Source organism: Leptosomus discolor, chromosome 14 (assembly GCF_034619465.1).
Source record: "Leptosomus discolor isolate bLepDis1 chromosome 14, bLepDis1.hap2, whole genome shotgun sequence".
Lineage (NCBI taxonomy): Eukaryota > Metazoa > Chordata > Aves > Leptosomiformes > Leptosomidae > Leptosomus > Leptosomus discolor.
The window spans coordinates 15,407,152-15,421,100 of record NC_141404.1 but is presented as its reverse complement, the minus strand read 5'-3'; the positions used below and the strand labels follow the sequence as shown (position 1 = coordinate 15,421,100).

General features: G+C 53.5%; 1 protein-coding gene across 3 annotated transcripts in view; it reads right to left on the bottom strand.

The window, feature by feature from the left end:
- Positions 1-946: 946 nt before the first annotated feature.
- The window catches only part of AXIN1 (axin 1), a 71,007-nt gene continuing 58,004 nt past the window's right edge, over positions 947-13,949 (bottom strand). The window contains exons 5-10 of one of the 3 annotated variants that reach the window (XM_086472986.1): positions 11,424-11,977; positions 8,807-8,983; positions 7,370-7,636; positions 4,757-4,782; positions 2,278-2,506; positions 947-1,440 (exon numbers count right to left, since the gene is read on the bottom strand). In XM_086472986.1, coding sequence (XP_086329112.1) covers positions 1,314-1,440; positions 2,278-2,506; positions 4,757-4,782; positions 7,370-7,636; positions 8,807-8,983; positions 11,424-11,977 — 1,380 coding nt within the window. In that variant the 3' untranslated portion in view covers positions 947-1,313. Of the gene's footprint in view, positions 1,441-2,277; positions 2,507-3,702; positions 3,838-4,756; positions 4,783-7,369; positions 7,637-8,806; positions 8,984-11,423; positions 11,978-13,949 lie in introns of those variants that run through there. The other 2 variants (XM_086472987.1, XR_015183875.1) reach the window with 2 other exon arrangements.

Sequence of the window (13,949 nt, the reverse complement as noted above, 5' to 3'; positions counted from 1 at the left end):
GCAGCGCTGGGCAGGGCGAACGCCAGCGTGGAAGCCCCCCAGCTTCATGGGCTGCCCCAGTTTCTGCGGGCTGGCAAGGGCTGGTTTCCGAAGGAGCTGGTGCCAGAGCAGGGCAGAGCCCAGAGCAAGGTGGTGGGAGCAGCGGCGCAGCCCCCAGCTTTCTTGCGTCCAAGTAAGCCCAGGAAGCTTCCCAGGGTGCTGGCTGCCCCACTGGGTGACCTGGCCCTACACAGCCCCACAAACTGGCATCAATAACCCCCCTGCTCTTGACAGCAGGCTGCAGTGCCCCCGTGCTGCCTCCCGAGACATAGAAGCCGACAAAAGATGCAGGATTCATAAAAAGACATTTTTTGTCCTCAGCTTTAGTGTCTAATCAGTTCCTTCCCCTATTATGTTTTTCCTAAAAAGAGTTTCCCGACCAAGCCTGGAGCTCGGCATCAGGTGCCTGGGCACATCTGCACCAGGTGCCAGGCCCCTGCGGCGCTGCAGCACCCTCCTGGGCAGTGAACCCTTCTCCAGGGGCACACGGTGCGGGGGACGAGCATGCAGGCCGTGGGATGCCAGCACCCAGCCTGCCACCCCCGCTCCGAGCCTGTCCTTGCACTGCAGGAAGCCCCCAGCCCCGAGAGCTGGCACTGACGCTTCTACCCCTTGGGGATTTACTCGGTCGCAAGAAAGCTCAGGAGGGAGAAAATCCAACATCCTACCATGTCCAGCAGCTGAGACTGCCAGGGAGGTGAGAGACCGACTCGTTCCAAATGGCTCAATAATCTTCTGAGGGGAGCCGGGCCGCCCCTTCCACACTGGCAGGGGGAGAGCGGCTCTGCCCCAGAGCCATCCACGCCGGGGGGGGGCTGGGACGCCAGGGCAGGGTGCCGTGAAAGCGAGGAGCAGATGGAGTCTGACGGATGGCTGTACACTTTGGGCGAGTTCTGTGGTACCTGTATGTTTTACATTTACATAAGAGCACTGTGACATTGGAAATATTTTCCTTTTATTACAATATATCAAAAATATGCAGCTTTAGTAAACAAGGTCATATTACACTTTCTAATGCACTGTACATTGCTACATTACACTTATATTCGGTATGGAGAGGGAGCCCAGGCTCCCACTGGCAGGTCCGTGAGGTGAAACGACGTCCACCAGCAACCCGGAGCTTGCCCAGGTCCGTGTCGGAGCAGGCTGCCGCCCTCCGCCCTGGGCTCGCTGGCCGCCCGTGGCAGCAGCACTGCCACCGTCCGTGCCAGGCCCTCTCCTCCGGTCCCAGAGTCTTTCACAGTCCCGTTCTCACGCCTCGGCAGCCCTGGAGCTTAGTCGATCTTTTCCACCTTCCCGATGATTTTCTCTTCAAAGATGGGCAGGATGGTGTCATCCTCCCGCACCTCCTCGAAGACCACACCACAGTCGAACTCGTCACTCACTTTCTTAAAGTAATACCTGAAAAACCAGAAATGTGGGGGCAGAGAAGAAAAAAAAGAGTAGGTGAATGGCCATGGGGCACCATGGTCCCCAAACCCAGGTATAGCCCTTCCAAGCCCCTGAGCTCATAGTGCATGGGGAGCAGCTCCCCCAGACATGGAGGCAACTGGGGCCACACTTTGTCCCCTGCCCTCACCCAGTGAGCAAAAGAGTGTTCAGGATCTGTGCTGGCACATTCAGGAGCTCCAGCCCTGAATCCAAGACCATTCAGAGCTCTCCCAAAAGTGGTGGCTGGAGGCACCCATGTTGGCGGAGCGTTTCCAGACAGGCTTTCCCATGGCAGCTCCTACTTGGAAGGGGGAACTTTGGGATCTATACACCCCACGCCTGGCTACTCTGGGACTTTGGCAGGACCCAACTCCCTCAACCTCACTGGAGGAAAGTTTGGGAGGAGCCAAAACAGTTCTGGAAATTGGAGAGTTCCTCACAGCATCACTGAGCTCTGGCTGACACTGTTCTTCACCAGCCCAGGACCTCGCAGGGCCCTGCAGGGCAGCTCAGCAGCTTCTGCTGATGGTGTGAACTCTGATGCAGGACATCTCTGGTGCAAAACCCAATCTGCCTGCCCCGTCTCTGTAACCTGCCTCTTCAACAGCCTTGGCTCCACTGCAACATCCCCCACGCCTGGTGGGAGCTCTCCTGGAAGGCTGTTGGGACATCCAGGAGCCCCCAACCTACCTCCACCACGCTCCTTCGCCTTGGTGGGGGCCACACCGCTGTGTCCTGGCAGCAGCACCTGCCAGGGGTCACTGACAGTCTGCTGGCACCACATGGCATGCGGGGAGCAGCCCTTACCTGTAGTTCCCTTTCTTGGTCAGCAGCTCCTTGAACTGTCCCAGCGTTACCACGCGCCCTTTGACGAGGGTGCGGTAAGGGATCGGCTCTCCGCAGAAGTAGTAAGCGACCACGATGTTCTCGCACGGCTGGGAGGCGCCGCTGCCTGGTCTCTTCTGGGGCTTCAACCTGCCGTGCAAAAATACAAGCGACCTGCTGAGTATCGGCCCACCTGCCAGCGTGGGCAGGCCTGACAGCCCCTACTGCCCAGCCTGGGCGGAGGTGCCGAATGAACACCCAGGGCCCACAGGAGCGTCCTTTGCTCAGACCACCAGCTCTCTTGGCACATGCCGAGGCCGGTGAAGGAGCGAACAGCACTTGGAAAGGCTGGATGGGGCCAACGGCAGCTACAAGGAGGGCACAGGTTCTAGCTCAGCCCCTTTGTGCTGAAGAAACCCATCCCTGAGCTTTGAGAGGGAACGGCCCTTCCCACAGCACCGCTGCCTGGGGAGCTATCGGTAAGCTCCAGGCAGGCAGAACCCTCCAGGCCCACGGCAGCAGACCCAGGTCACCACCAGCACACACCGAGCACCCAGGGCTGGGTGCACGCTTGGGGACAGGAACACCAACACCCTCAGACTCCTCAGGATCATGGCTGCTGTGGCCGAAACAGCTCAGCACAGCTTTCTGCTGACCTACATCTGCAGGGCTGTGCAGACAGGGCTGCTCCTGCTCCCCGTGGCTCCCCTGGGCACCTCTCCCAGCGCAGATGGAGGTCAGAGGGGATGGAGCTCCCAGCGGGACGTGCTCTGGAGGCAAAGTGGCAAGGCAGCCACCATCCCCAAAACCTCAGTGCCTTTAAACCTTCCGTGTTTTCCGGACTCTCGGGATGTTGCTCTGGTCTCTGCTTCCAGCCCACACACTGGGGTTCTGCTATGTGGTGCCATCACTAGACCAAAAGCGTCAGCCCAGTCCTAGCCCCGTTTTCAGAGGTAGACAAAAGCAGCAATAATAAAAATCAGGGTACTTTGCCCTTCTGTAGAGCCTTTCATCTGAGGTGCTGTAAATGCTGCACAAACACTGGAGCAGCCTACACAAATTGGTAACTTGGCATGTGTGGTCTAAGCCAGAGGCAGCCTTCTCTTTCACAGTCACATAAAACAAATTTGGCAGCTTCAAAAAATGATTTAAAAAGCACGCTGGATAAAAAAGATGATTTTGTATTTACATGACTGGAAAGTTGCTATAAAAACAGAATTTGCCAAGCACATGAGGTAATCGCAGTTTTGGAAATGACTCTGACCCTAACCTTTAAACGTTGGCTCACGGGCAGAGCACCTTTTTAATGGCATGCCCACGTAAACATTGGCATTGCAAACCAACACCAGACACAATCTTTTCTCCTCTTTCTAAAGGCATGAGAGGTCTAAAGTTCAACTGAACAACCTTCCTGGTGCCTGCTCTGCCTCGGAGACCTTTGGAGAAGATGCAGCATCCTGAGAGGCAAGGGTCTGCTCCTGGTGCCAGCAGAGCTGTCGGAGCCTCTTCCATCCCCGTATCAAAGCACAGGATGCCCTTTAGCTAGAAAAACATTAAGGAATTGAGTCATCCTTGGAAAAAAAAAAACAAGGAGGCATTTAAAGGAAAAATGGGTCATAAATTCAGGCAAATTCCGTGAACCCTGCGAGCCAGAAGTTAATTGAAGGGGTTTGGAAAATCTCAAGGTCCCTAAGCTTCTCTTAATCCTGCTAGAAACAAGTCGTGACTAAGAGAGAGCTGCTGTGTGCCTGGAGACCTGGGGACAGGGCTACGTGTCCTGCCCAGGCAGCAAAGCCGGTTCCCCCAGGTCTGCTGTTCTCCTTCGCCTGGGGAGATGGAGAGGACACCCTGAGCTCCGCCGCTGAAGAAGCAAGAGGGGGACCATGCAGGTGGCTGGGAGCCTTCCTCCTCCTCCTCACGCTGTGTAATTCATCCCTGACAGGCTGTTTCTGAACATGCTCCACCCGGCTCCAGGGCTCACCTCCTTCCAGAGCAGAGATGTGCTCAAAAACGATGCCCAAAATGATGCCCAAAAGCAGAACCTGCACTGCTTCACAGAGCTAGACTTAAAACCAACCCCCACGGCTTTGGATGCTCCTACTTTTGCCATAAATCAGAGCGGGGCCGACGGCTGCGGCGCCTCCGAGCTCCTGGGGCTGAACAAGGCCATGCAGCAGGACCGGCCGGCCGGGAGCAGAATACACACACATCCCAAACCACAGCCACCGATCTCCAGCAGGCTGCAGCAGAGCTGATGAATACGGAATCAATGAAAATGTAATTTTCCAAGAGCTCCTCTCAGGAGAATGAGACAACACAACTGCCGCCAATTTTGTCATCGCCAAGAGATCTCCCGAGACCACAGCTTACCCAAACGGGCCACCAGACCGTCTCAGAGCTCTGCCTCATTAAAGCTTCCACCTGCACCCATCTCCTGGGTGACAGTGTGACCCAGAAACACAGCCAGGTACCACCACCCTGCCCCTTCTGAGATCACCTCCCGTGGCTGCATCTGTCACAAGCACAAAATGTTACCCAGTAAGGAGACGGCAGCGCTGCATCTGCGTTTCAGTCCTGGTGTCTTAGCCATGTAACCCAGTGGTGACCTGACAGGGAAAGTAAGTGTCACCAACATTGCTGTGACACAGAGGTGAGGCACCCAGCTCGCTCCAACTCAGCCCTGGGGTCAGAGAGCTTTGGAAAGCCTAAAATGCACCCATTTCAGGAGGTGTTCCAGCTGCCAGCTCTGCTCCTCTTCCAGGCCTGGCCCAGCCCAATTAATTCCAAGCTGAGATCATGCTAATGTTCTCACTGCTTGCAAAAATCTTTTCTCTGAAGAGCTGGTACTAATTACCTCATCCAGCTGCAAACGTAAGTGAACTGTGACACTGAGCGGCAGAAAATGGCTCAAAAACTGGCTGTACATGGAAGAAACCTGATGGTCGCTGGGACACCAATGCTGGGCACACTGGCTCTGCAGGTCATTCAGTACCAGACACTTAATCCTGCACTGCTTGCTAGCAGCAGTCAGGTAGATACCTCAGAGATCAATGTCTCTCCAAATCCTGCAGAATAGGGAGAAAAAGGCTTTTTCTGCAATAGAAGTGTGATTTCTGGAAGAATATATACGATTCCCAGTACAGGCACTGCAGGTGCCTCCTTTATTTCTTGCAGGGCAGTGCTGGAGTGGGAGCTGGGCTGCTGACACCCCCAGCGAGCTGGGGAAGGCCACTGCTGGCGAGGGCTGTGCCGGTGGAGAGCGGCTGGTGAGCCGGGTAACCGTACTGGCAAGGTCAGGTTGGCAGTACAAAGCTGGCACGGGGCGCTCTCCTCCTGCAGCCAGCTCAAGCCAGTGCCTCAAGGACACCTCCGGGCTCACCTCCACCTCTTCCGCTGCCAGCACTCTGCTCCCCAAGGCTGCCAACAAACCTGGGACGCTGGCTCCAATTTCCCAGAGCTCTTCAAAGCTCCTGACTGAAATAAATGGTGTTCCCAAGTGAGCTCCCCTCTCTTTTGCTCTCAAAAGAGCCTTGGGGTCTATTTTCGGGCAGGGTCCTGTGCTATCCATAGCAGAAGCTCTCTAAAAAGCTGCTAGCTCAGGTGTGCTTCAGCTGGAGCACCCAATCCTGCCAAAATCCAGCAGAGAGATTTCAACATCCAGAAATCTTTGGCTCCCTGGGGACAGCTGCATCCATTCTTGCCCGCTGCTGGACACAGGCACATTCGCTTTTCATGAGCAGTTCCCCACCAGCGAACATGGCTCCACGGTTTTCCACGCATGGGGCAGCTCAGGCGGATCCCTGCATCACTGGGAGAAGAGGCAGACCTCGTGGAGAGCCAGCATAAGCAGAGCAGCCCAGCACTGGGACTGCTCAGCCTGTCCTCCCGCTGGTCTGCACGGCATTTACCACAATGCCATGGGGTTCCTATAAAAGCTATGCTTACAATACATGCCAATTATTATTAGAGTATTAATTGCATATGCATATAGCCCAGGCTGGTGTTTCTAAAGTGGCTACCTGCATCGAGACATTTCTAGGGAAGGTACATAAATTTAGTATGACTATAAATGAATAATAAACCCTACTAATAAACCCTATCCAATTACACCAACTGAAAGGTAGATCAAATAAACTTGGCTTAACCTGACTTGGGAGAGCCCTCTAATTACCTGGCTTTCAATCAATCTCTGACATAAATACGCAGAAGTCTGCTACGTGGTCACTGCAAGTAAAAATAATGGGAGCTTGGCAATTAAAAGAGCTTCTTTTTCAAATTACATTTGTGTTTCTAAGAGTCAGACTGCGAAGTTTCAAGTTTTCAGAAGACAGCTATAAAGCTGTGAAAGGTTTTTAATGGACAAAGTGCTTTTAGCTGTTATCCGTAATTATCTAGCACTTCCAAAACAGTTTTTATCAAAGAGCTCCATGTGCCTTGCAAATAATGTTCCCTGAAAGATAACACAGGAGCAGGAGAATTAGCTCTGCCACAGGCATTAAGCTGAGTCACAAAAAGAAGCAGCGGCTTGGATATGGCCATGCAGCGTGTCAGTGCTGCTGCAGTGGGACTACAGGGCACTGCTCTCATCCAGACGCCACGAGCAGACTTTGCTGGAAGCCTGCAGGAGGTGTAAGAGCAAATACATATTCTTCTTCTGCACTGAACTCTGTTGCATCCTGCTGAATTCTGCTCCTGCACCAAGCTTTCAAATCACCGTGTGAGTGTGAACGAGCGGAGAGTCAGCAAGCACTGCGGGAGAGCTCTCCCATACCGTGCCCCTTCGAGACATGCTCCCCCTGCCCAGCTCCTCCTCAAGCTCTCCGCAGCCCCTTCCCCACCCTGCCAGGAGTATTTCCAGTCTCTCCATCCACAAACCGCAAGCACAAACCCCGGCCCTCAAGGTGGGTTTTGGCATTTGCACCACCGTGCCAGAGTGACTGAGGCAGATTTCTCTGACCTCTCTGCACGTGCCTACAACCAGTTGGTGCCAGGAGCTGGAGACCAGAGTAGAGGACATGGACAACTCCCCCAGCTGCCCACCTTCAGAGCAGTCTCTCCCTTCCTTCTCATGCACAAGCAGACCCTATAGCCATACCTTTGTTTAGGGGGGAGTTTTCCAGCCCTTTTTTCCTCCTCCTCCAACCTCCTGCGAGCTTCTTCCAGCTGGGTGAGAGGGTTGGGGGCTGGATTGGGCGGCATGGTAGGATCTTGGATGAACGGGTGAGAAGGCTGGACGACGTTTCGGAGCTGGGCACTGACCCACGGATGCACCGCAACAGGTCGCTCAATGGAGAGGGGTCGGACCATATCATGGGACAGCTGCTTCTTAGCACCTGAAGAGCTACACACAAACACAAAGGTTTTACACAGACCGCCGAGCCGCTCTGCACAGGCACACAGTCACTCCTAGATGGACCTACTGCTTCTGCAGCTGGACACGGGCACCACTGGTAAGCTTCTGAGGGAGAGGGGAGCGCCATCCGCCTCTAGAGAAAATTTCAGGACAGCAAGTCCTGAGACATCAGGGTGAGCAACCCAACCCTGGCACAAAGCCCACGGATCTGTTGAAGGGCTCTCATCATGTGCACAACACATAAAAATAAACCCCGCAAAAGGTAGCTCCCCTCCCCCAGAAGATGCCCTCCCACGGGCTGCTGATGTTCCCAGGCTGGGAGCCTCTCCACGAGCCGCTGGTTGGCATCTCCAGGGAAAGGGATGTTGCAGGGATGTGCTCATCCTTCCCTGGCTCCAGCGGCAGAACCTGCTGCCTGACTTCACGGTGGCTGGCACTGCCCGTGGCCCTGGCACTTGGTCCTGACTGCAGCACAACCCACCCTGGTCTCTACCATCCAGCAAGAGAAGAAACCACCAGCAGTTTCACCACGCAGTCGCCAGCATCAGAGGGGACGAGACCTCAGATCCCTCTCATCGATACCCGGCAAACGCTGGTTTTTTGCCAGAGGTTGATCCGACTGTGACTAAGGATCTGTGCCTGTAGGAGATCTGCTTGACTCCAGAGAAATTCCTGAGACAGCCACATCCTTGGCTCCACTCTAGGCAGGCGAGGCCACCCCAGAAGATGCTACCAGCAAGCTGAAATGCTGGGCAACTCTGAGCCATGCTAAACTGCTTACTCAGGACCAACAGCTCCAGTGCAGCAGGTCCTACATTTCTATCAGCACCTTGCAACAGTACCAGTCATTTACATATAGTAAATGCTTAAAGGAAAAATACTGCCTACTGTGTGCTGCCTTATCCACCTCGGAATCACAGAAGCAATTTCTGAGATTCTCCTAGGGCTGCAACCTCTCCCCATGGCCACCGGTCATCCTTCAGAGAAAACAGCTTTACAGGCCCTGAGCAATCCTCAGTCTCCAAAGGGTCTAAACCCTTGTGCCTGGTGAATTCCTGTCTTCCCAAGGTCTCCAGGAACAAGGGCAGACTGCTGGACAGCCTTGTGCAGGGGATGTAACACCACAGCGTGAAGACTCCTCGCTCTGCCAGCCCTTACCCGTGGTTTGTTTTCTTATGCCTGCTGATCTCCTTCTCTCCTTCTATGATCCACTGAAGGATCTTCTGGTTTCTCTCCACGTCTTCAGGAGATCCTGGCATCTCATAGTTGGCACCATCACTTTTCCCTGAATCGGTCTTCTTAACATTTCTTTTTGAGAGCAGACTTGCTTTCCCGCTGCAAGAACAAAGCTTGAGACATTAGCGCTTTGCCTAAGCCAAACCACTGCAGACCATGGCCGAGGACGGATATGTCCATCTCCAGACATACTCAGCTCTGCCGGGGTCTGGTGCTGCCTGCAGTGCAGATGTGGCCCTGACTGCCTTCCACAGCCCCCTGGCTCTACCATAGCTCAAAACAACTGTGCTGCAGTTGAGGCTAAGAGCTAGACTGGCTAGACCTAGGTACAGCAGGCTCCTCCATCCAGCAACCTGTGGGGAAAGGGAGCTTCTCCTCTGGCAAAATAAGCCATGGCAAAACGGCAAAAAGCCCAGCAGATCTCCTGCCGCAAGAAGGGTTGTGTTAAACCTCTGTCTCTTTGCTAGGAGCAGGAGGTTCATCCTGGTGCTGCAATCTGTCAGCTGCCTCTCCAAGTCAGATCACTGCTTGAAACCCAAGCCCTTCCCATCACCCCCCAGATTCACTGATACCCCAAGACTGCTCATTTGCCATGCTCATTTGCTTCTCACCCCGATTTGAACCAAGGCTTCATATCATGGTGGAAGATCACATGCTGGTGGGGGGAGCTGCCTTCTCCAGGCACTGGGAAGCACAGCCACCTCAAACACCACAGCCAGACGAGACACCAGGCAGTAGCCGACCCTCTGGCTATGCTTACGGCTGCTGCAAAGGCTCCTACAGAAATCCCACTGCTCCTTGCCCGCATGCATGCCCACATGCCCACCCGGGAAGCCCCATGCTCACGAGGCCACGTGGAATTCGCCCTTGCTCTCCTGTCACTGCCACAGCCTGTAATTTCATGGGATCCCCATCATCCTAATCACTCACTTGCTTTACTCCATAGAATCTCTCTACTTCTGCTTCTGCTTGCTCACTAACACACATAGGAAAAATAACCTTAACACCACAGAGGAGTAACAAGCCCTCAGACAGCTTTGATGATTTTCTGGGGAAAAAACCTGGAGAGGGGTTGCTGAAGATCTACAGAGGCAGGCCAAACTGTCAACCTCTTCTCTGCTTCTCCCCACACAAGGGCCAGCAGGTTATCAAATTAAATTCTCCAGCAGCAGGTTCAGTGCAAACAAAAAAAACCCCTTTTTCCACAGGCTGTAACCATCCCGCAGACACAGCCACAGGGGGCTGGGAGGACAGTAGCCCAGATGGGTTCAACAAGGAGCCAGACAAGCCACTGCAAGGGACTGCTGGCTGCCAAACAAGACCGTTCAGATGCAAACTCTTGTCTTGTGAAGCTCCTAAACCTGGGACTATCAGGACTCGGGAGTTTGTGCCAGAGGAAGGACAGTTCTGGATGTGCCCTCTTATAATCCCCTTAAATATGTGCTGTAGTTGGTGCTAGAAAGAAGTCCTGTGTCTAGATGTGGCTTTGGGTTGACACGGCATGGCCATGCTCATGCTCTGTTGAAGTAACAATCCTTTCCCCACAGAAACAGGACAGATTTAAGTGCTTCTCCCTCCCTGGAGAGCAGTTTGCTTCAGCTGCCTCCATGCTCTGCCTCTCTCCTCCCACCCTGGAAAGCCGGTCCTGCCTGCTGGAGACCCAGACACCTCCCTTCACTAAATACCCCACCCCTGGTACGCTGCAAAGCAACACCCCAAACCCACAGCCCTGGGGAGGCAGCCACGCTCAGCGTGAGCACTCCTGCGGCTCTCCCCTGCGGCTGCTCCATCACCACCCCAGGCAGCCCCAAGCTCCGCTCTCACCTTTGCAGCCACCCAGTAACAGGACTAGCAAAACCCGCCGCAGCGGAGAAGGAGCTTCACCCTCTCCCCTCTGCACGAAGGGGACAGAGGAATTCAAATGGCCAAGGGAAGATGGACAAAAGCCTGGAAGGCAGCGCCAGGTCTTTCCTGGGCAGATGGCCCCCTGCCCCAGAGAACACCCCCTTGGGAGAGCACGCCACGGCAGCTCTGCAGCATCCATCGCTTTGTTAGGAAGAGAAAGGAACCTTTCTGGTGAATGAGTTAGGCCTTGCAACAAGCAGGGCTTTTTTGTCCGCTGATAAAACACCTTAGGAGACTGGTTTCTGGTACCCAGACCCCTAGACACAGCCCTATACTTAGCAGCTCCTGATGCACAGGGAAGTAGACCAGCATCTGCAATTTCTAAGCACCTCCACTGCTTTAAGGAGCAGAAAAACTACTTTATAACCAAGGCCATTTAAAATCCTGATTACAGGGTGTCTTTCAGCACCAGATCACAGAGGTGAAAAGGCGTCTATAAGGGTTATTGGGGGACATATCCATTCCTGAAGAGGAAGAGCAGTGGGAGGCCCTTAAACCATGTCCCAGCACAGGCTTTCATGAGAAAACATGGTTCAACCACCCTGTTTCACTGGCAGGCTACAGCCCATTTATGAAAGAGCTTCCTAGAGAAGCCATGGGTCTGGGACTCCTGTTGGGTGTTGCCTTGACTCACCTGTAGCCTAAAGAGTCCATGGGGACAGGGGCCATGCCCAAGTTTTCAGTGTAGTTTCGTGACTTTGTTGCATAGTTATGTGAATCTACATTCCAAGCAAAGCTGTTCTGCACTCGCTGCGTGGCCTCGGCCTCGATCTGCTCTTTTGGTTTCATCACGCTGTGGTGATGGATGTGGTGGTAGACGTGTTTATGGTGGTATAAGTTAGCTGCATCCAGTTTCATTCCTGATTTTGTTGCATGCTTGCCATGTCCTGGAGGAACTGTTCCTAGTGTCCCTGACAGCTTTCCTAAGTGGCCGCTTTCTGGGGACCGTGGCTTAGGAGAGTGGCGGCCAGGTCCTGGAGACTGGCAGCCCGGTGTTTTCATCACACGCTGTACATGTTCATCAAGGATGCTTTCTGGGTTTTCTTCATGGGCATCTCTCATCGGCATCCCAGCGCAGCCCATCTCAGAGTAACGAGGAGCGAAATGATGAAAGGCTTGGGCAGAAGGCATCTTGTGGCTAATGATCGAGGGACCAGAAGAGATATCTGCATCCTCACCCTCTTCTTCCTGCAAGAAACAAGAGGACAATCAGCGAACGACAGTAGGGTGGTGGAAGGGGTCCCTAGTCCCACCCCCCGCTCGCAGCAGGACTGCTGCCATCCCTTGAAGGGCTCAGGCCTGGCTTTGTCTAGCCAGATCTTGAAAACCTTCAAGATGAAGATCCACCACTCCTCTGGAGACCTGTCCCAGACTGTGCCACCCTCCTTGGAAAATTTCCTAATGCTCAACCTCATCCTATGCAGTCCTAGCTTGTGGCTGTCACCTTGCTGCCACCAGGCAGAGCTGCTCAGGTCTCTGAACCTGCCTCCTGAGCCACCATTAGCAAAGAGACCCAGGCAACCTCTGACATGCAGCCCGCACATCACAACCAGGATTTACAGATGCATCTTTTTCTGATAAGTGTAACAACTCAATCAGATGTATGAGTGGGCAGAACCTTACTAAAAAGCTCCCTAAGTCCCTTGAAGGTGGTTCTGTGACAACCAGCAGCGGAAACACAACTTACCACATGGTACCTGTGACTTCCTACGAGCCTTCAGTAAGGCACCACTTCAAAGCTCATCAGATAAAGCTCAAAGCTACAGGATACGTGGCAAAACAGTTCTCAAGTCAGGCAAGACCATGGGGGTTTCTCACCTGAATGACTAGTTCACAAAGCAAAGCAAACAGTGGGCTTGTAACAGGAGGGAGCAACTGAAGGTCGACAGCAGCGTGAATAGTTTCGAAAATCAAACACTGATTTCTCCCAGGCATGCTAAGGCTGGAGTGAAACTTCATGCAGATAAAGAGCGGGGTTGGAACCAACTACTTGTTCTTGTAGTGCACAATGGTCTAGGACATGCTGTTAGTGACTCAAGTCCTTGCCAGGAAGAACAAAACTCCTCCATGCTGACAGCCACAGTTCTGATGCTGACAAATTACTTTACACTCCAACACAAACTCATATATTTATGAAGTTTCTTTATTGGAAGTCAGGATTCCTATTTTTTTTAATTACATAAGCAGGATTCCAGTGAGTCCTTTAATCCTGCTCTGTTTTCCTCCTTGGCACAGTAAAGAAATCAGTTGCAGCGTGGGGTATCTCTGCCCTGCCAGACACATGCATCTGCTAGAAAAGACTCAGTCCCATCAGCTTTGCCTGTCAGATGTCATCACCCATCACTTGCTAACCAGCTTCAAAGTCTCAGCTGCCAACCACAGAGCAAGAAAGCAAGTAACAGATTTCCTCCCAGTGTCACACCTGGGGGTACAAACCTGAACAGGGGACAATGCCAGGCTTTGAAAGTGCCAAAGGCACGGGCGCTGCAAGGCTGGGGGTGTGACCCGATGCTCAGGACTGGAGGGGACACATGACTTTCTAACAAACTGCTTTGAAGAACTTCAGAGGCACCTTTCATCTCCAGCCACAACACTGCCAACCGCCATCCCTGGACACCTAGCTCAGGGACAAGAAAAGACGAAGCGTGTGCTGACTAAATCCCTACCACTGGGGTAAGCATTTGTTAGCAGCTTATGAAAACCCAACGACGCGCTCAGCACTTGGGAGGCTTTTAGGGCTGCTACCTACTTTCTGGGAAACTTTTGGGTTTAAACACCAACTAACATGCAGGGCAAGATCTGACCCTGCTGCAGATCCCTGAGGAATGGCAGCACGTCCTTTCTGCTCAGAGCCCAGAGCTCCAGCAATGCTGTCACACTGAGGCAGGGTGGCACGGGACTGACAACCCTGGGTGGTCCAGCCAAATGGGTGCCTGAGATTTGGGAAACCCTCTGGCTGCCTGGAACTCAATTTGGCCAGTAACTGGGATCTGGTACTTTGCTCCGAGACTGAGATCAGGGTGGGCTAAGGGAAGGAGAGCGATGCATTGGCTCGCCCTCTGTTTGCCTTGGCTCAGCTCATCTGTGTCACTGGGCAGGAGATCTGAACCCCAAGCAGGTCCTCAGGCAAAGCAAGTGCTGCTGGGGTGGGTGGTGTGCA